The following is a 23728-nucleotide window of genomic DNA, read 5'->3' as shown; positions in this document are numbered from 1 at the left end:
GCTGTGGGGGAGCAAGGATGAGCGGGGGCTGATCCTTTCATAACATGGTACATGTTACAACCTGAATATGGGTATGACATGTTAAGAAAGATGAACTTATCCTTTAATGTTATATGCTGGTTGCAGTAGTTCTTTTGCTCCCAATTACTTTGTTTAGCCTTATCCTGGGTGGAGGCATTGCCAACTTTATTATTAAATCCACTCTTTCAGTTAGCAAAGGTTCCCCTCAAAAGAGGGCTGCATGTACCTTTTTTTTAACAAAGTCATAGATAGACTGAGTAGCATAATGATTATTATAGGTTTAACCGCCATTCTCAGAGAAAACACTCAAAGCTTCTATGTATCTGGCAACCTTAGATAGAACATATGCAAACCATAGCTCTAAACAGGACTGTTAAGCAATGTACAAAGGTCCAAGGTCTGCTCCTCTGGGAATTAGATATATTCACTCCCCTCTTTTCTCCAATTTACTCTGCAACTCTCAAACACAGTCTGCTGGCCCTATATTTTCCCCCCTGCCTCTTCTTTCCGACTTGAAATATGTCCCATATAATGATACAAATCCATTTTCTTATTGCCCCTTCAAAGCAGATACAGGACACATTCAATACCCAACTGAGAACTGAACTTAAGCTCAAAGCATAGTCTGTCATGGCGCTATACTTTCATTATGAAATTCATATCTCTCACCCCTCACCCTATTACCTTCAAATAGGCTTTGAATACCCTTGAAGGTAAATCTCTCAGCACAAGAAGTTTGCTTGTGATCTTGACCTAACTAATGTAAAAGGTGCAAACCTGCATGTTAAGTTTTATTTTTTATATTTTTCTTAATCCTGCATGAGGAAATGGCAAAATTTAATGTTTGTTTTTTGAAGGCTATCTCCTACAAAAATAAAAATATTGAAACAGTATAGCATTGGGTTTATTTTTAAAAACAATTAAGACACTTATCTTTCTTTTCAGCAGCAATTGAGCACCACAGGGAATTAAAACAACAATTCAGACTGTCTACAGTACTTGCATTTCATCAAAAGGTGAGCTAACTGCTTTTATGCATCCACACCACTGTAATTAACTACATGACTGTAATGCCAACTCATTAGTTGTAAGTAAATGTTAAAAGCACATGAGTGATACTTACAATGGCCCATGAGATCCAGCACTGCAAAGGCACTTTCCAGTCTCGAAATGACACTCTCCGTTGAAGCAGTCAGTGCAAACAAAGGCACAATTTTCACCATATGTCCCATTGCGACATTTTGTTTCACACCTAAAAAGACACATCTATGTTAATTGTGCAACTTTCTCATGCAACGTTCTTGTAAATGAATTAACATACTTGTATCTAGGGGTCCAAGAAACATTAGCTAGACTTCCTAGTAATATATGTAGTTGTGATCTTGTGACTGGGGGTAGATTAGATACATCTATGGGTTCAATGCAGCTGGGTATGCTGCTGTTTTCTGTGACCCCCTGGGTGGTTCTGATCTTTGGGCCTCACTCCCCCACCCTATATGCATTTGGAAGTGTTATCCCTATAATTCATATACCGGGATGGAGAATTTTGATTAATAATCTTGGCTGTTTTTTGTTTAGATCATTATTTGAATAATTATTGTGATGGCTTCTGAGGAAGTGGATAAAGTCCATGAAACGTGCCAAGATAAAAGGAATGGACCGTTTGTGATGCAATATGTTGCTTTATCATATTTAGATTTTTTTACTTTTGTACAATAACATGTCTTGTGAACCATTATGAGACATACAGTATATTTTATGATTAATGATATGACATCAACTCTGCAATTCCCACCCATCCCTCTCTTCCTCAAGCCAACCCTCTTCCTTCAACCTGGAACCTCCACCTGGACCCTGAACCCTGCAAAGCAAGGTAGCATCCTACCTTGCATCCTAAGCATCCTAGCGATCACGGAAACCTGGATCCAAGCCACTGACTCCACCTCCCCTGCAGCACCTCTCCTATGGAGGTCTGATCTGGACCCACTCACCCAGACCCAACGGTCGTAAAGGTGGTGGGGTTGGTCTGCTCCTGTCACCACAGAACACCTTCCGAGTCCTCCCAAACCCCCCCCCCCTCTATCCTTCTCCTCCTTTGAGGCCCACTGCATCCGACTATTCTCCCCAACCCCCCTGAGGATTGCTGTAATCTATCGGCCTCCTGGACCCGTATCCCGCTTCCTTGATGACTTTTCCGCCTGGCTACCCTTCTTTTTCTCCTCCTAGCTACCCACCATCATCCTTGGGGATTTCAACATCCCTGTAAACATCAACAACCCGGCCACATCCCAACTCCTCCACTTAACCTCCTCTTTTGCACTGGCACAGTGCATACAATCCACCACCCACTCCGACGGGAATATCCTGGACCTTGTCTTCTCCCATCTCTGCACTCCCCACAACCTCACAAACACCCCCTTCCCTATCTCTGACCACAACCTTATTACCTTCTCTGTCTCCTCGTCCTCTAACGCCTACCCCTCCAAATGTACCGGCCGTAACCTCCGCAACCTGAACCCTGCCCCCCTCCACTCTACAGCTGATCAACTTTACGACAGTATCCTTCCCCTGTCCTGCCCCGACCTGGCCATGACCGCCTAAAAAAATTTGCTGTCAACCGCCCTTGACTCGCTAGCGCCTTTAACCACGCGAAAAAATCAGACCCCGACCGCTCCAGCCCTGGCAGACTGATCACACCAAAACTCTCAAATGACAGTCGTGCGCTGCAGCGACTATGGTGCAAAATTAGATCCCAACTAGCATTCACCCGCTATAAATCTGCCTTCCACACCTACACCTCCTCCCTCCACACTGCCTAACAAGCCTACATCCTGACCCTCATCAAGACCCTCTCCTCCAATCCTCTCCGGCTCTTCTCCACCTTCAACTCTCTACTCTCTCCGCCCCCACCTCCACCCAGCACCTCACTCACCGCCCTTGAGATTGACAATCACTTCAAAAACAAAGATTGACGCAATTCGCAAGAACATTGTCGCTGCTCAAACTTTCTCCCCACCCATCCCCTCTCACACAGCAACCCCCTCATCACCCCTCTCCCTCGGCCTCACCACTGTTCAGACCTCCACCTCACCTAACATTCCTCACACTGAAGCCCCCTCAACACTCCACTCCTTCGACCTTACTGCCATTGAGAAGGTCACCAAGGTCTTCTCTGAAGCCCGTCCCACCACCTGTCCCCTCACAACTCCTACGACCTCCCTCCTCCTCCATCCTATGCTCCCTCACCCACATCTTTAATCTCTCTCTCTGTTCTGGCGCATTCCCCTCCCATCTGAAGCACGTGCACATCACCCCCATACTTAAAATGCCCTCCCTGGACCCCACTGACCCTAACAACCTCAGACCCATCTCTCTGCTGCCATTCACATCCAAACTCCTCGAGCGCTTAGTCTTCAATCGCCTAAGCTCCCACCTCAACGACAACAACCTCCTCAATCCCCTACATTCCGGCTTCCGTCCCCTACACTTCACCGAAAACCGCCTTACTCAAACTCTCCAACGATCTGCTAACCGCCAAAGCTAATGGCCACTATTCAATGCTCCTACTCCTCGACCTCTCTGGTGCCTTCGACACAGTCGACCACCCCCTCCTCAAAAACGACACTCCCTTGGCCTCAGAGATTCTGCTCTTTCCTGGATCTCATCCTACCTATCACAATGCTCCGCCAGCGTTACCTGTAACGCTACCACCTCCTCCTCACTGCCCCTCTCTGTTGGGGTCCCTCAAGGCTCTGTCCTCAGGCCCCTTCTCTTCTCCATGTACACCTCATCCCTTGGCCAACTCATACTGTCAGGGCTCCAGGGTATGACCAGAGGTATGTGAACTGACGCAGGGAAACGCATTCTTCAGAAATGTTATAAACAATATAATTTATTAACACTAACAATACATAAACGCAGTGCAATACTAAAACATAACACAGTGCAAACGAACCAAACCAAACCACCCACAGATAACAATACATACAATGCAAGCGTCGTCAGGCAGGCCGGGTCAATAACAATCGGGCAGGTAGGAACAGGAGGAGCAGGCAGAGAGTAGTCAGGTCACGAGTCGGGTACAGCAACTAATGGGCAGGTAGGTACAGGGAGTCAGGCAGAGAGTGGTCGGGGTCACAAGCCAGGGATCAAACAGGAGAAGTCAGCAGAGGTCCGGATCAGGCAGGGTCAGCAACGAATCAGTCAGACAGGAACAGGAACAGGAACAGGGATGCAGGTAACAAGATACAGGGGCCCATAGAAAAGCACACACCAAGGCACAGACTGCATGTCTGGCCATCCCTTAAATACAATAATCAGCTTCAGGTGTTTGGCTGACTACAGGGTTGAGTCTCTGATTGCTGAGAGCACCCGCTGGCCAGCCCTGGTACTGCAGCCCACAAGGCAGGTGAGTCCCACCATTCCTGGCAAGTCCATTCCTGACACATACACTCTCACGGCTTCAACTACCAGCTCTATGCCAACGACACGCAAATCTATCTCTCGACCCCTCGCCTCACCCCCTCAGTCTCCGCCCGAATCACAAGCCTACTGTACGACATATCAGACTGGATGTCACTCCACTTCCTTAAACAGAACCTCTCCAAAACCGAGCTCCTAGTCTTCCCCCCAGCCCGCACACCACCCCCCACTGACTTTTCCATCACGTCCAACAATGCCACCATCAGGCCCTCCCCGCAGGCCAGAGTACTTGGTGTCACTCTTGACTCCAATCTATCCTTCCAGCCCCAAGTCAAATCACTAACAAACTCATGCAGACTCCACCTCCGCAACAATCGCCAAAATACGCACGTTCCTAACCCCAGAAACCACTAAGCAGTTCATTCATTCCCTCATCATATCACGACTCGATTACTGCAACTCCCTCCTCACTGGCCTGCCTCGCCACAGGCTATCCCTGCTTCAGTCGATCCTGAATACGGCAGCCAGACTCATCCACCTTACCAACCGCTCCGTTTCCGTCACCCCCCTCTGCCAATCCTTCCACTGGCTTCCGATTGCCCAACGGATCAAATTCAAAATCCTAACACTGATGTACAAAGCTGTCCATCATACTGCCCCAAACTACATCACTGACCTAATATCCAAGTACCACCCTACACGCACTCTCCGCTCCTCACAAGACCTCCTTCTCTCTAGTTCCCTAGTCTCCTCCTCCCGTGCCCGCCTCCAGGACTTCTCCAGGGCGTCACCCATACTCTGGAACTCCCTACCCCAATCCATCAGACTATCACCTACTCTCCTCTCCTTTAGGCGCACCCTGAAAACCCACATCTTCAGGGAAGCCTACCCCACCCCCTGCTAATTCCCAACCTCCTCCACTCTTCTTACCACAGCTATTTCCTCCTGTACCACTATCCCCTCCCTCTTAGATTGTAAGCTCCAAGGAGCAGGGCCCTCAAACCCCTCATGTATCGCATTGTATTGTTATTGTACTGTTGCATGTTCTGTCTCCCATTGTAATGTACAGCGCTGAGCGAACTGTTGGTGCTTTATGAATCCTGTATAATAATAATAATAAACAACGTTTTTAGACATATGGTGTGCCACAAAAGTCCCTTTTTTAGGGGTTTTGTTCTCCCCTTTTTTCTTCCCTATTTCCTATGATCATTATTATAAGGAATGTGGCACTATCTTTTTTTTAACTAGTTTGAGATCATTAGCTAGATTTGTTGGGTTGCTAAATCACACTATCATATTTGGCTTTGTTCTCCAATGGTTGGTAGTGTTTCATCCCTAAATTCTTCCCTCCCCAAACATGCATAAATTATGGAGGTTGTAGGAGAACTCCAGCTAATGCGTCTCAGTGCTTGGAACTTGGAGTTACAGTAGCAGCAGTTTTATACTTGAACTGTGACTGTTATAAAAATATAACGGAAAGGAAGTTATTGTTATGTATCAAGATATTTGAAGAATATTATTGTACAGTACTGGTGTGACTGACCTTTGAAGTGAACCTGTCACAGACAAGGGCAAATAAAACAGCATACAACTACAAAAATGCACCATTATGGGTTACCTTCAACTAATACTTGGTTCACAAAGGTGCTGATGCATAACCATGCATTTCAGTGTGTTTTTGGAGCACATCGTTGTGCTTTTTTACACGTTTTGATGCTTCATGCATTTTTTTGGAGAAGGCAAATGTGCATGCCCATTTTTCATGATCGCCTATTGAAGACTACGGGGCAAAACATGCATTATGCTTCACCAACAGAAGCAACTACACCTTTTAAAATATTTACACTACACCATATTACATAAATCTCCTTTTTCCACTACGATGTAGTAGGCAGCAATAAAAACCTGAGAGGGGTTTTAAGAACTCACCACTCTATCCAAAAAAACCCCAAACAAGTTTTGATATGCTTTAAATGTTTATCTAATAAATCTGTCACATTAAGCCTCTAAAGAAATTTTCTGTTTTGACATTTCTACACTGAAAGAATGTATTAAGTTATTCTGTCTTGTGAGCAGCATATTATAAACCAAACAAGAGAACATCTACTAGTTTTCAAAGTGTCCTGAAGTTACTGTCACAGGACAAACATGCAGTAGAATATTAAAGATAGATTAGTCTGCCTTGTAAAATCTTTATTGCATTTTTAGAACACTGTGATATGAATGGCTCCATTAGTTTTAATTATTGAATTTCTCATTACAGTTTTCATGCATTATTTGGAGCATAAATAAAGGGTATCATAACCAAACTAAAGTGAATGATTCCTTAAAGCTGAACTTTAGGCAGATAGAAAAACCACACTTTGGTGCAGCTGTATGTTTAGGTCGGGTTAACAGTACAATTGTTTTAGGTGCAATCCCATTGACTACTATTAGACCGGTAGCTTTCAAAAAACGCTAACAAGTCAATAAGACTGCCCTTAAAACTGTGTGTAATACACGCATAAATCGTGCTACAAACAAACCACAGCACACCAGTGTCAACCTGCTCTAAAAGAGAAGTAAGATCATACTTCTCTTCAGGGTCAATGGAATGCAGTTATTTTTGCACTTCTGTGACCAAGTGTCGGCTGACATCACAGAGCCACTCCAGACTCTAAAAGGATCCACACCATATTGTCAGGATCCACCAAGCTCACTGATTGACAGCTGACTCTGGCTCTCAACTGAGAGATAGTCAGCTGCACCTGCCCCTTCTCCAGCCTGGCGCTCCTGTGAGCACTGGAGGGGCAGAGCAGAGAGCAGTGATTGACAGTTATCACTCTCTGCTTCAGGAAGACCAAGAAGTGAACAATCATTGGTCATGTGATCGCTTAGTTCTTGATCTTAGAGCCGGCTAGGGACAGCTGCAGCTCCAAACTGATGGAGGTGAGTATGTATGTATGTATGTTTTTGGGCTATTTTTTTTAACCCCAAACATGTATTTGACATGCAACAATCATAAGCACAGTACCTGTTTTAACAACAATCTCTCTCATCCCCTATACAGCAGCACTCTGTCTAGAAAAGGTAGGGACAGCTGCATTAAACATGCGTTAAAAGGAACATGCTGAAGAGAGAGATTTGATAATTTGTCGGTAACTTGCTGCTCATTCATTGTCCAATCAGCAAGCTGGGGAAGGTGATATTATTGGATTTCTTAACTGAAAAAGTGGTGACACCCTTCTGCATGTGCTGTATGGCAGTGGTGTATGAATGAAAAAAAATGGAATTAGAGATCCTTTGGCAATTAATATTATTCACATATGAGTATTTTACCTGTGTATTCAGCTGTTTGCTTGGAATCAAGCATACTAAATTTAATGAAACAATTATTAAAATCTGTGCATAACCCTGCATACTCTTACCTATCGCCTATCCAGCCAGGATTGCAATGTGAGCACTTGCCATTGATGTGATTACAGGTGTGTCCTTCCTTGCACAGAGGGCATGGAAGAGAACAGTCTTCTCCATAGAAACCATGAGCACATGTTTGATCACACCTTGTTCCATTCCATCCTGGTTCACATGCAATACATCGACCATCAGCAATGGTACATGGCTGCAGTCCCTTACATTGACCACATCTAGAATGAAAAGAACCCATTTTAGCAAATTTAGCACATTCAATAGGTAATCGAAAAGCATAGTAATGACTGAGTCTTAAAATATAGAAAAACATTCATTCTCCAGTTTACTTAAAACATGGCAATGCTTGCGGACTCCTCAGTGTGCTGAAATAGAGGAAGAGTCTCGCCCTTGGCTGAAACAGCAGGACTTTCATCACACTAATGTTTAGGTTTAATTGGAGATTGAAATCAGAAATCAACATATGTTACACAATTACAGAAGAAGGAAAAGCCATACTAGATTTTGACAGCAGATGGGAAAGCAGCTAAATTCATGACTCTAGAGCAGGACTCAAAAGGAGGAGAGGTCTCTCTTTGTTGCCGTCCAGCCAGCCAAAAATTTAAAGTATCAGGTATTGCCAATACTAATTAATTTAGTTTTATCTGCTTACCTCCTCCGACAACCCTGTCCATAAAGTCCAGCAGGACAAGGCTCTCGACAAAATTTACCCCTATATCCAGGCTCACAAGTGCAAGTTCCGTCCATTTGATTGCATTTGCCTTTGAAGCACTGGCATACTCTTTCACATCGTGAGCCCCATAACCGTTCCCGACACAAGCAGCGCCCAGTCAGTTGATCACATGGGGAATTGTTGCAAGAGCATTGGTTGTTACAGCTCCGAGCCCACCATCCTGGCTGACAAATGCACCTTCCTGTTGCTTGGTCACATTGTGAGTTGGTACTACAATAACAGGCATTCGAACACTGAGGGCCCCACCAATTTTGTTCACAGGTGCACTTTCCAGTCTCTTGGTCACATTTTCCATGCTTGCATAGACAGGCATTCTCACAGTTGGATCCCCATCGATTTGCATTGCAAGTGCACTGTCCACCAACATCATCACATTGTCCATGTGGATGGCAGGAACATTTTTCTTTACAGTCTGGACCCCAGAATTGTCTTGGACATTCTAGTTGAAAATAAAATAGATTATTTGAGAAAGCATGCCTCATATTTAAAAATCACTCAAAAAGCAGTACACTTATGATATGTGCAAATAGCAACTAAATACTCTAGTATGTAGAAACCAACTGAACATTTAAATTCTTTAAATACAGTATTTCAAGAAGTGAGTACACCCCTCACATTTTTGTAAATATTTTATTATATCTTTTCATGTGACAACACTGAAGAAATGACACTTTGCTACAATATAAAGTAATGAGTGTACAGCTTGTATAACAGTGTAAATTCGCTGTCCCCTCAAAAAAACTCAACACACAGCCATTAATGTCTAAACTGCTGGCAACAAAAGTGAGTACACCCCTAAGTGACAATGTCCAAATTGGGCCCAAAGTGTCAATATTTTGTGTGGCCACCATTATTTCCCAGCACTGCCTTAACCCTCTTGGGCATGGAGTTCACCAGAGCTTCACAGGTTGCCACTGGAGTCCTCTTCCACTCCTCCATGACTCACATCACGGAGCTGGTGGATGTTAGAGACCTTGCGCTCCTCCACCTTCCATTTTAGGATGCGCAACAGATGCTCAATAGGGTTTAGGTCTGGAGATATGCTTGGCCAACCCATCACCTTTACCCTCAGCTTCTTGGTTCCTTCAATGAACTGTAGCTCCCCAGTGCCAGCAGCACTCATGCAGCCCCAGACCATGACATTCCCACCACCATGCTTGACTGTAGGCAAGACACACTGTGTACTCCTTACCTGGTTGCCACCACACGCCTGACTCCATCTGAAACAAATATGTTTATCTTGGTCTCATCAGACCACAGGACATGGTTCCAGTAATCCATGTCCTTAGTCTGCTTGTCTTCAGCAAATTGTTTGCGGGTTTTCTTGTGCATCATCTTTAGAAGAGGCTTCCTCCTGGGACGACAGCCATACAGACCAATTTGATGTAGTGTGCGGTGTATGGTCTGAGCACTTACAGGCTGACACCCCCCACCCCTTCAACCTCTGCAACAATGCTGGCAGCACTCATACGTCTATTTCCCAAAGACAACCTCTGGATATGACGCTGAGCATGTGCATTCTACTTCTTTGGTCAACCTTGGCGAGGTCTGTTCTGAAAGGAACCTGTCCTGTTAAACCGCTGTATGGTCTTGGCCACCGTGCTGCAGCTCAGTTTCAGGGTCTTGGCAATCTTCTTACAGCCTAGGCCATCTTTATGTAGAGCAACGATTCTTTTTTTCAGATCCTCAGAGTTCTTTGCCATGGGGTGCCATGTTAAACTTTCAGTGTCCAGTATGAGAAAGTGAAAGTGATAACACCAAATTTAATACACCTGCTCCCCATTTACACCTGAGACCTTGTAACACTAAGGAGTCACATGACACCAGGGAGGCAAAATGGCTGTTTGGGTCTAATTTGGACATTTTCGCTTACAGGTGTACTCATTTTTGTTGCCAGTGATTTAGACATTAACCTCTTGACTACTGGGCACTTCCCCTCTTCCTGCCCAGGCCAATTTTCAGCTTTCAGCTCTGTCGCACTTTGAATGATAATTGCGTGGTCATGCAACACTGTACCCATATGAAATTTTTTTCACACAAATAGAGCTTTCTTTTGGTGATATTTAATCACCACTGGGTGTTTTATTTTGCACTGATAGGCAGCACTGATGAGGTGGCACGGATAGGCAGCAGTGATGGGCACTGATGAGGTAGCATGGATAGACAGCACTGATGGGCACTGATAGGAGGCACTGCTGAGCTGGAACTGATGATGCTGCACGGATGGGCTACTTTACATTGTAGCAAAGTGTCATTTCTTCAGTGTTGTCACATGAAAAGATATAATACAATATTTACAAAAATGTGAGGGGTGTACTCACTTCTGTGAGATACTGTATCTGTATTTGGCTATGGCTTACTGCATTCTGCACAGGGATCTATAGCTTACTATAGTATCAATTGACCCCAAACATTTAATTTTAAGTAGATGAACTGAATATTCACTATTTTTTCTCCCAGTCCAACTGTGGGTTTGGCATCCTTTACATAGCTACTTGTAACTGGTAGATTTTTTACTTACCATATATTTTGACAACTGCACAAGGGGGATAAAAAAGTACAACACCAACTCAGGAGTCAGCAAGAACACAAAAATGTGTAATAGGTTAGATATTCCTGAAAGTGTTTTTTAACATGAAACGCTAATTGGCATTGCTAAGAGATTGGCCAAAGCTGTGAAAATTACAGTTTAAGGGAAAAATTTGTTTGATGGCGTACTATGTTGTGGGTACAGTGTTGGCCAGAACATCAGAAGAAAATGTTGGGGGTTGCTTATTTCAGATAATTGCAGACATAATTAGACATTATTTAGAGTCCAATTCTAAAAACATCCCTTATAAACAGAGATATAAATTAGATGTGAGGTTGATTTACTAAAACTAGAAAGTAGTAAATTTGGTGCAGCTCTGCACTGAAACCAATCAGTTTCCAAGTTTTTTCTCACAGCTTAAATTAATCAGCTGAAGTAGGAAGCTGGTTGGCTACCATGCACAGCTGCACCAGATTTTGCACTCTCTAGTAAATCAACCTCAATGAGCCTAGACACAGGCAACTAAAATGGTGAGAGGTCTGGAGGATAAAACATATTAGCAGAGTCTGCAGGAACATAATATATACAGGCCCCTGTTTTGGGGATTTGCAAATTCATGTCAGACTCAAAGGGTATGGTATGTATTTTGTATTCTACACAATATTTTTAATTCCTGCTGTAGGATGTGCTACAGCAAAAGTGACATTTACAAATTAAAAAAAAAAAAAAAAGAAAAAGGCCCACAGACCCCTCCAAAGGTTCCCAAAATACATAGCAGACCCATGGAGGGAGTGCAAAATGGGAATTAAATGTCATTTGCACGCAATTTGAATTTTTTTTTCCTTTATAAACATCAGTCCTGCTGCAGCACTTTTTGTACATCACAGAGATTCACCCCTTCACAAGCACAATAAAGGGACCCCCCAGGAATGTTATTTAAAGGAATTGGTCATTTTAATGTTTCTCTTTAAGCATTAAAAAATCACTGCTGCTGGTCAAATTGAATATTTTAACATTTTTATTTGTGCATTGTTCCTCAGGGCAGTGCTCAACCATATGCTGTTTTTTATATATCCCCTTGCCTAATAGACCAGAAAAATAGCATTTTTAATTTTACAGATTTGGCTCCCATTAATTTGAATGGGGTTCAGGTTTGACATCAAAACTTCTTTGAGAACCCTGGGCAGTTCAGCTCATACCTACTCTGCAGGTGAGAGCTTAACAGTGATTCGATCTAAAGCAGGCACAAAGAAGTAGAGAAATTAAAGGAGAGCTCACCATGCAATGTTTTCACTCTGAAATTTGTGATACAACACAGAGGAAATGGTGAGTCATGCATTGCACACTGGGTGACCATGAACAAGAAGTTGCCTGTCCCTTTAGTGAATAGGGACATGCTAGCTGTCGCAATACATGGACATTGGGGAATCAATCAGCTATGATACTACAAACTGCAGGTGTAACATTTGAGCCCATCATTACAAAGTAAGTCAAACAAACAACACATGGAATACAACTACACTAGCTTTTTTGGCTGTGCTTCTCCTATGGATCACAGAAGTGCAGTTCGTTCTGCATTCCTGTGACTCATTTTCAGGCAGCAGTGGGCTAAAGTCCACTGTTAGAGCTGGTCCAGGCTCTGGAAAGATCCTGACCAAATGGTCTGGATCCACCCAGAAGCTTGGACCGGCAGCTGGACCAGCCTCTCAGCAGCCTACCAGCTGAGAGACTGAGCCAGCCACTCCCTCCCCTCCCCAGCCCGCAGCTCCAGGGAGTGCTGGAGCTGCAGAGCAGAGAGCAGGTGACTGACAGTCATGGCTCTCTGCTCAGAGTGGAGGGAAGAACTGAGCACTCATTTCTCAGTGCAGAGCTGGTGGGGGACAGCTGCAGCATCAGATCGATAGTGCATCCACCTCGGTGAGTATAAATGTTTTTTTGCTTAAACCCATCTTTCTCTTTTAAGACATTTTGGGGATGCAGCTCTGCATATAAACCAGCTTCCAGGATTTATTGTCAAAGCTTAAAAGTGTAACTTCATTCTCTCAATCAACACAGACTATTTTGAATCCTTATGCTGCTAGCCTTAGTAAATAGATAGGAAAGGTCATCATATTTGGTTGTGTTAAACTGTTTTAGTTTTAAATATCTTTAGTTACTTCCTAGTTTCATTGCCTAGGCAAATGATATCATGCATTCCAGGACTCTTCAGGAGGGGAGGAGGGGTTTTCTCAGCAAAGCACACCCTCCGTCATGCATGCCTAAGCTAAGGGCAGATGGATTCCAGGAATCATTATTAATCGTCTGCCCTTACTTAAGATGGCCACTGCCAAAAATGCTAGGGGGTGTTTTTGTAAAGTGATTTCTCAGCAAAATAAAGCATGGAGACATGGATAGGTGGGGGAGTTTGCTTTGAATATTAAAAATGAATTAAATAGCGCTTTTGGTTTGTGGTGCTCAGATGCAATGCGGTTTCACTTTAACTGAACTAGCTAAAGTTAGAAGCTGATTGGCTACCATGCACAGCTGCACCAAGTTCCAGTTTTAGTAACTCTCCCCCTTTGTTTCTTTTAGATAAAGTGAAAGTATTCCAACCACTGTCAGGTTTTTAATGCCTTCCGTTTTTCTGCTGGGGAGATTCACCCGCTCTACTTCCTATCACCAAGGAAGGAAGTGATGCAAAATCCAAAATTATCCAGTTGTCACTAGAGCAAGAATAGAGTGGACATTTTTAAATAGGAACACTGATTACAATGACAACTGTGTAGGAGGGGAATTTATCTCACTGTGGACAGATTTCCATATAGGAAGTGAAGAAAAATGTCTCCTGGGGTACAGCCAACAGACAAAGAAAACTTTGGCTTTAGATATACTAAAAGTACTTTTCAGTTATAGTACAAAATCAGGTCTTGCATATCATTGCATACAAGGACCACATCCATTTTCACAAGGCATCTGATTTTTATCTAGGCTACCATGTTCCATGCCAGGTCACCTCACTATCAAAAGTTAGGTTTTGCCTGGCCTCCTCTGGCCTGATAGTGATTTATGTGGTGATTAATTCATTATTTGAGGATTAGATCATAAAACAAATGGAAGTTGTGTACATGCGTGTGCCACACTTCAGATTAAGCCTGTAGCATGTGTCCAACAAGTGGAGCTCGGCAGGAGTAAATTACCAGACTTTTTTTTTTTTTTTTTAGAAATAATACAGCAATAAATCAAGAAAGATGTGTACAGCTGTGCATGTTGGCCAGCATACAGAACTGCTGCACAAGTTTATTGGGCATGGCATAAAGTCTGCCGCTGGCTACTAGGATTCCATTTGTCAACAGCTTGACTGCCAGCTGCTGCCCACCCAAATTGTGTTGCTGTATGAAGAGAATAACACAAAAAAACTTGCCAGCTAAGATTGGAATGAAACATGTTCACGTAAGTTAGGTCAAATTCAAAAGTATTGTATATAGATTAGATCTAAAGAACTGTGATTAAGAAAACTAATATAATAGTATCTCCTTTTATAGGGACTAAATGTGTCCTGTTGAATGAAGTTCATTTTCACCTAAAGCCAGCATGATTTACAAACAAATTGTACATAGCATTTCATGATATATGCCTTGCTGCAAAATGTAAGAAAACACATATTTCTGATTCTTTCATGCATTTTAATGTGTTGTTCATATTCTGGATACGTATAATGAAAATACTTTCCTTTATCAGACCATGAAAGGGAGATCATTATCAAATGAGCTGTGTACAGTAATTATTTCCTACTGTGAAAGGTTTGAAAGGTAAGCATTTAATAGGTGCTTATTTGCAAGGTATAAAGACATGTTCAGTTGTGCACAGAGATCTGGCCTTTTCTCTGTACACTTATTGTTTGCAAACTTTTCTCTCATCTTTAGCAAGCAATATCTACAAATTTGCAAAAGATAAAGTATCTGCCCTTATCAGCATGACTTGCAAAACAATTGTAACTTAAATGTAATTTTCATAGCAGTCTGGAATCTCAGACACAGAATAATGTTGGTAGATAAAGACCATTCGGTCTAGCTCATCTTCCCACTTCTCTTACCTCATAACGGTTTGTCTAAGGATAGATCTGTATTTAACCAGGCATGTCTAGATTATCTGCTAAAAATTTTGGTGACTGGTTCTGACAGCGTACCAGTAAAAAGTTTTTGTACTTCTTGTAAAACTCTGTTTCTTGGAGTTCATTAGTTACATAGTTAGTCTGGCTGAAAAAAAGACAAAAGTCCATCTAGTTCAACCATTAAAAAAAAAGTTATAATTATACACCCACAGTTGATCCAGAGGAAGGCAAAAAAAACCCTAGCAAAGCATGATCCAATTTGCTCCTGCAGGGGAAAAAATTGATTCCTGATCCCCCGAGAGGCAATCGGATATTCCCTGGATCAACTTTACCTATAAATGTTAGCATCCAGTTATATTCTGTGTATCTATTAGAGGACACAATATTCAGTTATTCTGATACAATTGGGTTATACTGCAGCTTACGGGAGATTTTGGACCATGGCAAACAAAAAAATCTGTTGGCCAGTCAGGTATAATTCCTCCCACTTCCAGCATGCTTTAGTTTTTTTGCTAGTGTCTTAGAAGCAGGGACGTGGATAAGGGGGTACCACCAGTCCTCCTGTAAGAGGCTCAGGCCAGAAGAGGGGCCTAGGAAGCTGGGTGAAATCGGCTGTGGGCAGGAGGGCGATTGGCATGGGGGGGGCAATGACTGGAAAAGCCCCTGTGTGGCTGTCTCTGCAGCAGCTGAAAGCCGACTTCTTCTTTTCTCCTTCCAGCTGGCTTTTAGCTTCTGCAGAGAGAGCCATAAAGGGGGTTGGTTTCAGTAACTGCCCCTATGCCTCACCCATCACCTTTCCTGTGCACCATACCTTTTTCCCCCCCACCCCCAGTGCTGCCGGTTTCCCTCTTCTCCTTCCCACCCGCAGCTGCAGGCACACAATAGGATCCTTCAGGATGGAGAGTGGGGGAAGGGTCCAGTAAATATGTCACATTTACTAGCCCCTTTCTTTCCTCAATGAACACAATGAGTGATTGGTACCGACAACTGAAGCAAAACTGTGTTTCTTTGGGGATAGAGGGGCCCTGTCAGGTTGGCTGTAGGGGGACCTCATGGTTTCTAACAAGCAGCGCTGCCTAGAAATATGTATGTCTTTTTACTATTGATAAAGGTTTACCTCTCTTTTTTAACTATCCATTTCATTTTATTCCTTAACAAGATAAAATAGTTTATCCTCGGCAGTGCTTTGGAGGCAGTATCTGAACCCCACAGGTCTGAAGATGTGTGGTTTTCCACAAAGGATAACTTCTGCGTATAATTTTTAAAATCCTCTGCTCAATTTAAATTGCTGGGTTTACAAAACATTTCCTTCTTTGGTAAGCACTGTTGCTTTACATGCCCAAGATCATACGTTATAATCTTTTCAGAGACACAGACTGGAGCATCAACTGCCAGCCAGCTGTGACACTCCTCCAGTCCCCTACACAAATTATTCATTCCCTCCACTGTGGCTAGTTGTAATTTAAGGTGGGACTCAACTGAGCACACATGGATGTAAGGGGGGACTGTGCTGGGCACACATGGATGTAAGGAAGGACTGCGCTGGTTACTGCTGAATGCATGGGGGGACTATACCAGACACAAATGGATGTAAGAGGGGATTCTGCTTCTGGACTCAACTGAGCACACATGGATGTAAGGGGGGACTGTGCTGGGCATATATAGATGTAAAGGGGGACTGTGTTGGGCACACATGGATGTAAAGGGGGGACTGTGCTGGGCACACATGGATGTAAGGGGGGACTGTGTTGGGCACACATGGATGTAAGAGGGCACTCTGCTAGGCAAACATGGATGTAAGTGGGGACTCTGCTGGGCACATGTGGATGTAAGGAAGGACTGTGCTGCTTACTGCTGAATGCATGGGGGGACTATACCAGACACAAATGGATGTAAGAGGGGATTCTGCTAGGCACACATGGATTTAAAGGGAGACTCTTCTAGGCACACATGGATGTAAGAGGAACTATGCTGGGCACACATTGATGTAAGGGAGGAATGTGCCGAATACTGCTGAATGTAAGGGGAGACTGTGCTGGGCACTGCTAAATGTAAGGGGGGATTGTGCTGGGCACACATGGATGTAAGGGAGGACTGTGCTGGGCACTGTTGAATATAAAAAGGGGACTTTGCGGGGCACACATGGATATAAGGGGGGCTGTGCTGAACACTGCTAAATGTAATGGGGGCTGTGTTGGGCACTGCTTAATGTAAGGGAAACTCTGATGGGCACTCATGGATGTAATAGGGAACTGTTTATATAACTGGTTTTTATCTGGCCAGCAGCAACTGTCCGTGAAAATATCCCAGCTGGCAGTGCATGCATCATTGTGTATTGTAATACAAGACTGGCAAATCCACTGCCAGATAGCTGTAACCCTCCTCCAGTCCCTAGCACAAATTCCCCATCCCTCCACTGTGGTTGAAATTTAAGGTAGGACTGTGCTGGGCACACATGGATGTAGGGGGGACTGTGCTGGGCACACATGGATGTTAGAAGGAACTCTGCTAGACACACATGGGTTTAAAGGGGGGCTCTGATGGGCACACATGGATGCAAGGGGGGACTTTGCTGGGGACTGCTGAATACAATACACAGACTGGGACATTCACTGCCAGGCAACTGTAACTCGCCTCCAGTCCCCAGCACAGATCCCCCCCCCCAACTCCTTGGTTGGTTAAAATGTAAGGCCATGCTCTGCTAGACATACATGGATGTAAGGAGGTACTAAGCTGGGCACACATGGATGCAAGGGGGGACTGGAAGAATGTGCTGGGCACACATGGATGTAGGGGGGACTCTCCTGGGAACACAAAGATGTAAAGTGGGACTGCGTTAGGCACACATGGATGAGTGGAGGAGGGGCTGTGATGGACACGGGGAGGAATGTGTTGGGCATTGCTGAACATAATGTAACACTGATGGGCACTCATGGATGTAAGGGATACTCTGATGGACCCTCTCATGGATGTAATGGGGGGGGGGGGGTTGTTTCTAAAACGGATTTTTTTGAACCATGAATAATTCTAAAATATTTGATGCGACCCAGTATTGAAAAGTTTTGAGACCGCTGGTGTGCAGCAATACCAGACAATACATTCTTACAAAAGTTATGAAAAATGTTGCAATATGTTAGCGACTTTGAAAATAAAAATTATGATATTCAAGTGCATTCCTTGAGCCGATGACAGTTGAAAGGATACTACCACAAAATATGATATTGGAAAATAAGATATGTACAGTATGTGTGTGTCGTGGGCAAACAAGAGTGCCTAGTATGGACCCAGTATGCTAGGTAGTAAACCACAACATAATGTGTTAGGAGAGTCCAGAAGGCTATGGCTTGAACATAAACAAGAGTTTAAGGTAATCTGTATAAAGTAAGGCAAAACTCAAGTCACTGTCGTGTGTTCACTTCAAGTTTATGACTGGGTGAAAGGGGGAAGTCACGGACAAGGCAAAAAACACGACCTAGAGAAAATGTAATACTACAGTTACATACCAGGGTTATGTCAGTCTGGGAAACAGATGTAAAAGGGGATTAGAAGTTCTTTTACAGTCATGCTGACTTTTCAACATAAAAGAGAAGGCAGCTGCAAGATAGTTATTCATGCCAACAGAATCAGGAGATCTGCAGAGCACAAAAACACTTGAGTTTAATGAGTTGAAACCAATGGAGTAACTAGCAAAACCAAGATATACAGTATATGTCATGAAGTGGTGGCTGAGACAAAGAGGACCAATAGTCAAGACAGAGATGTAGTGAATTTACAGCAAGGAATCAAAGACTAAGGAATCAAGTTATGTGGTGCAGCCTACATAACCGAATGTAAAATTGCTCTACAATGTAAGGAGGGATACTGGATGGTGTGTTGTCAATAATTCACACTGTAAAGTTAAGTGAACAATCTGAACATGTGTTAAAAAGTAAGAGAACTAATACTACTAATAGTAACAAACAGGTGCTAACATAATATTGAAGGCTGACACTCTTCACCGGTGAAAATGCTAGCTGCCTGGCAGTTTTGGGGATTAATACTGTGTGACAATAACATGGATCAAACAAGCTGATTATAAAAGTCAGAGTGAAGTCAGAACTCGTAATGTACACATTCTTTCCACATGAGTGACTGATACACCAATGCTGAATTTTCATTGTTTCGTGCACATGCAGCACGCATGGTAATTGTCATGCATTGTTTGTCTGTTTGTTTTCCTTTAATACATTTGTCCATACCTCACTCTGTAGCCAGGGGATGCTCTATACATATAGCTCTACCCTTCTTTGTGCTATAGCCCAGCCTTCCTCAACCAGGGTGCGCAGGAACCCTGGGGTGCCTTGAGGTTTCTTCAGGGGTGCCTTGGAAAAATGTCTAAAAATTGGCCAAACCTTGTATACAAGCCAGCGGGTGGAACAAGCCTGCCTTTAAGTTACACAAAGTCACAAGTTTTCATTGTGCACCATTACGACCTTCTAGCTGTCGGCATCCTGACAACCAATAACATCATCAGTTGATAAGAAGGATGTTACCTGCCTGCACAGCAGACTAGTTTGACTCTCCCCTGCCCTCTCCACATTAGCTCAGTGATGGAGAAAAACTGAGGGAGAAGAGGAACACCAAAATACTACTCAGTACCCGTGTGCAAAAGTGTACTTGCTTTGGAAGAATAAATCAGCTCTAATGTTGGGTGTCCTACATGTGTGGATGTAGCTGCATTATATAAAACTATTAGAATAATTTTTCACATTTTGGAATGGGCTTTCCTTTTAAAATGATGGACAGTCTAGAGGCACCCCATTTTAGAATGGGGTGCCTCAAGACAGTCCATCATTTTAAAGGGTACCTTGACTGAAAAAAGGTTGACAAACACTGCTTTAGCCTCCATTCATCACATATACTGCAATCTACTGGAGCTAGACATGCTATGATTTTTTTGACCTATCTAATGTTCATCTGTTGAGATCTACACAAGTCTGGATTAAAGCTTTCTATGATCTGCAGGATGTCATTTGGATTGAGTCACTGTCTGCAAAGCTACTGAGACTAAGTTAAGCTATCTCACCACAACTTTATCAGTTATAGAGATCAAAATTGCAGTGCTTAGACTGTGGAAGCAGAACAGTAATGCATACATGTATGTGTTTATGTGTCCATACAGTTTCCCTGTTTTCTTTCACACTAAACTGTAGTACATACTTGTGCCACATAGGAAAAAATGGGATTTCTACTTGATATGCATCTTCATGCAGAAAAATGCAGGAGTTTTGCGGCATCAAAATGGACAAGGTTGAATAGGCCCGAGCCATAGGATCAACAGGGTCAAGGAACTAGTATTTGCAGAGGGAGTAATCAACCTCTATATTTCTTTAGCTCTCATACTTGTATACCCCTGATGGACCAGAGGATTTTTACATTTCTACTATGGGTTTGTTTATATGGGGATAACAGTGTCATTACTTGAGAAGTAATACTTGATAAGTAATATATACACTAATTTTTGGAGTCAAACTCGATTTTCTTATTTTAATCAGTGTTAGTTTAAAAAAAGTAGTTTTACTGTAAATAAAAATATAAACTTTATTCTATAATGTGTCCTGTTAAACCACCTCAATATCAGCATATTACACCCCTTCCTTTTCCACGTTATTTTTGATAATTTGACTGAAAATGACTTAGTCATGAAACACTGTACCGAAATGAATTTTAGACAATTCTTTTTGAGACGTGCAAAACTTTCTTCTAGTGGTATTTAATAACATGTTTTTAATTTTTTTATATAAAAAATACTTTAGAATAAAACATTTTTCACTTACTTTATGATAAAAAAATATCAAATATATGATATTATTTTGTAAAAAAATGACGCAATGCATTCTGCTACATTTAGATCCCGGTCATACCTGTACGACTTTTCATGCGATTTGATAGTTTCAAATAACATGACAAGTTGCACCTTATTGTCCACAACTGAAGTGGTCATATCGGTGTGATTCCGACCTTGTAAGAGTCGCATCAATTTTGAACGTAGTGCATGCATTACTTTTTGCAAGTTCGGGTGCCACTTGCATAGACATCTGTGCATGAAGTAGCACAGATGTCTTGCAAGTTGCACCTGAAGTCGCACTGACATCCGACTTTTAAATTGTGCGACTTCAAGTGAAGTTGCCTGATTTCAAAGTCGGATTCAGTGTGACCGAGCACTTAGTTGGTAAAAATACCCCAAATAAGTGTATATATTTGTCTACAGACAAAGGTATATGTATTTGAAATCCATCATCCCTCATGTTCTGACTACCAATTGCATTTCTTGAGGCCTTAAAATGTCAGAACAGTATAAACAAACCCAAAATTACCCCATTTGTAAATTAGACACCCCAATGTATTTATTAAGAGGCATGGTAGTATTTTTGCAACTTTTTTTTTAAAATGAAGAAAGTAAATATTTGAAATTTTATTTCACAAAGTTGTCTTTTTATTTGAGAAATATGGGATTAAAAACATATATTATACTCACCTAGGTGGATGCAACATTCTATCAGTCACCCGCTCTCTGTCCCTCCCCTCCAGCACTCACTGGAGTGCTTTGCTGTGGACGGGGAGGGAGTGGCTGGCTGAGTCTCCCACCGACTTGCTGAGAGGCTGAGCCAGCTGCCAGTTGAGGCATCTGGGTTGATCCCAACCATATGGTCGGGATCTTTTCTGAGTTTGCACCACCTCTGTGACGTCAGCTGACAGAGGGATAGAAGGAATAACATTAATCTCCATACGATGGAGAGTAAAACATACTGTAGATACAACTACTTTGTGTATCCAGTAAAATTTTACCTTGTTTTTTACAGGACAAATTAGGCTTTCATTGGTAAGGAGAGAACAACATGGGGGCAGGCTGTATACTGATCACTGTGATAGCTAAGCAAGAGCTATCAAGGTGATCAGGTAATCAGGAACTTGGCTCCTCAGTTTCCAGTCATTAGTAGGAGTCCTGGAGCTCTCGGCAAGAGCTCAGTCTCTGTGCTGGGAGTGTGCTGTGCAGTGCATAAAACATGCATATAGTGGTGCATAGGTGCAGCCCCACGGAAGAAGACCCACTTCCGTGAGGCCGCAAATATGCGTGCACTCTGTGGGAAGGGGTTAAGTAAGCATCTCTCATGCAGGCTGCTGACTGCACCAAAATGAAGTCGTTCAGGTGCAGGGCTATCTCGATAAATTATGGCTGTTATGGCTTCTTCTTGATATTCCTGCAGATTTATAAAAGACATAAACAGATGGAATTTTTTTGGACCCGTATATTGATCTTCGTACTGTCAAGCAGGGCTTTATCATCTGGTAATTAAACTTACATCTAATATATGTAGACTGAACTCATGAATGCTTAGGTGTTTGGACTAGACCAGCACTTCCCTGAATTTGCAATGAGAAATCTGGATGGAAAGATGAAAGGACACAAACATCCCACTTATCTTTGAATATACTGTAAGTGCCAAAAGGTCTTCACTATAAAATTTTCTGACTCCCCCTTTTCATATACAGAATAATTTCTGCAAGGGCACAGAGAATTGTTACTATATTGCAAAAATCTAATTTTGATTTGATATCACATCCTAGGCATGACTGGAAAATATACGGTTATGTGGTGGACTGGTTGTTTGACCCAATATGATTACATTTTGTTTTTCTTGATGATTCCCATGTCTAGAGTCAGGCTGAAACATTACCTGTCATAATGGGAATCTGGGTTACTAGTGATGAACTGTTGGACATAAAGGTTATGTTGTTCCACAATTAAACCTAATAGTTCTTCAGTGAAAATCAATTTAAAAAAAGTACAGTATTGGGTTACATTTTTCAATTTCTACTTAACTACCTGGTTGGGTGGTAAATGGGGGGATGACAAACACTACTGAATTAAAGGGTAGCCACAAAGGATTTAAAAGGGCCTCTTGTATACTAGTATTGGCTCTCCAGGACTGCGTTGCCCTGATTTTCATGGCTGATATGCAAAAATTTACTGATAGTGCTTGTCTCATGCACTTTCCTACAGTTTACGGCACTGCTGGTTCTTGCTTCATGCATTACAGTACACCTGACATTTCACAGGGAACTCCTCATCCTTTGAATCAGATGTGGCTGTTAATGTAACTGAATATGAACCTGATTGTGAAGTATCTTTGCTGCTCTCATCAGTCATACTAAAAATGTTATATGCTTCCTCAGTATTGCACATTTTTGGACATTGAGGCAGCACAGAAAAAAAAACATGCACAAAAGGAGAACAGTGGCACTGGCTGGACTCAGCAACACTGGAAACACTGCTATTAGCTGCGAATAGCAAACTGGAAACACTAATGTTGGCTGTTATCAGCAAACTGGAAATACTGGCATTAACTTAATTCAGCAAATTGGAAACACTGGCACTTAATGAGATTTACACATTTGAAACACTAGCATTTGTTGTGAACTGCACATCTGAAACACTGATGAAGGCTGAGATCAGAAAACTGGATACACTGGCAATGGCATT

General features: G+C 42.6%; 1 protein-coding gene across 1 annotated transcript in view; it reads right to left on the bottom strand.

Moving 5' to 3' along the window:
- SCARF2 (scavenger receptor class F member 2) overlaps window positions 1-23728 on the bottom strand; it is a 328350-nt gene that overhangs the window by 123467 nt on the left and 181155 nt on the right. Inside the window, exons 4-6 of the mRNA XM_089686660.1 lie at window positions 8504-9023; window positions 7851-8069; window positions 1145-1273 (exon numbers count right to left, since the gene is read on the bottom strand). Of these exons, the coding sequence (XP_089542786.1) occupies window positions 1145-1273; window positions 7851-8069; window positions 8504-9023 (868 nt within the window). The remainder of the gene's footprint in view (window positions 1-1144; window positions 1274-7850; window positions 8070-8503; window positions 9024-23728) is intronic.

This window comes from Staurois parvus, unplaced genomic scaffold (assembly GCF_062004578.1).
Source record: "Staurois parvus isolate SC_StPar_1 unplaced genomic scaffold, SC_StPar_1.0 ptg000404l, whole genome shotgun sequence".
NCBI classification, from domain to species: Eukaryota; Metazoa; Chordata; class Amphibia; order Anura; family Ranidae; genus Staurois; species Staurois parvus.
Note: the sequence above shows the minus strand (reverse complement) of the source record. Positions and strands in the feature narration are given on the sequence as shown.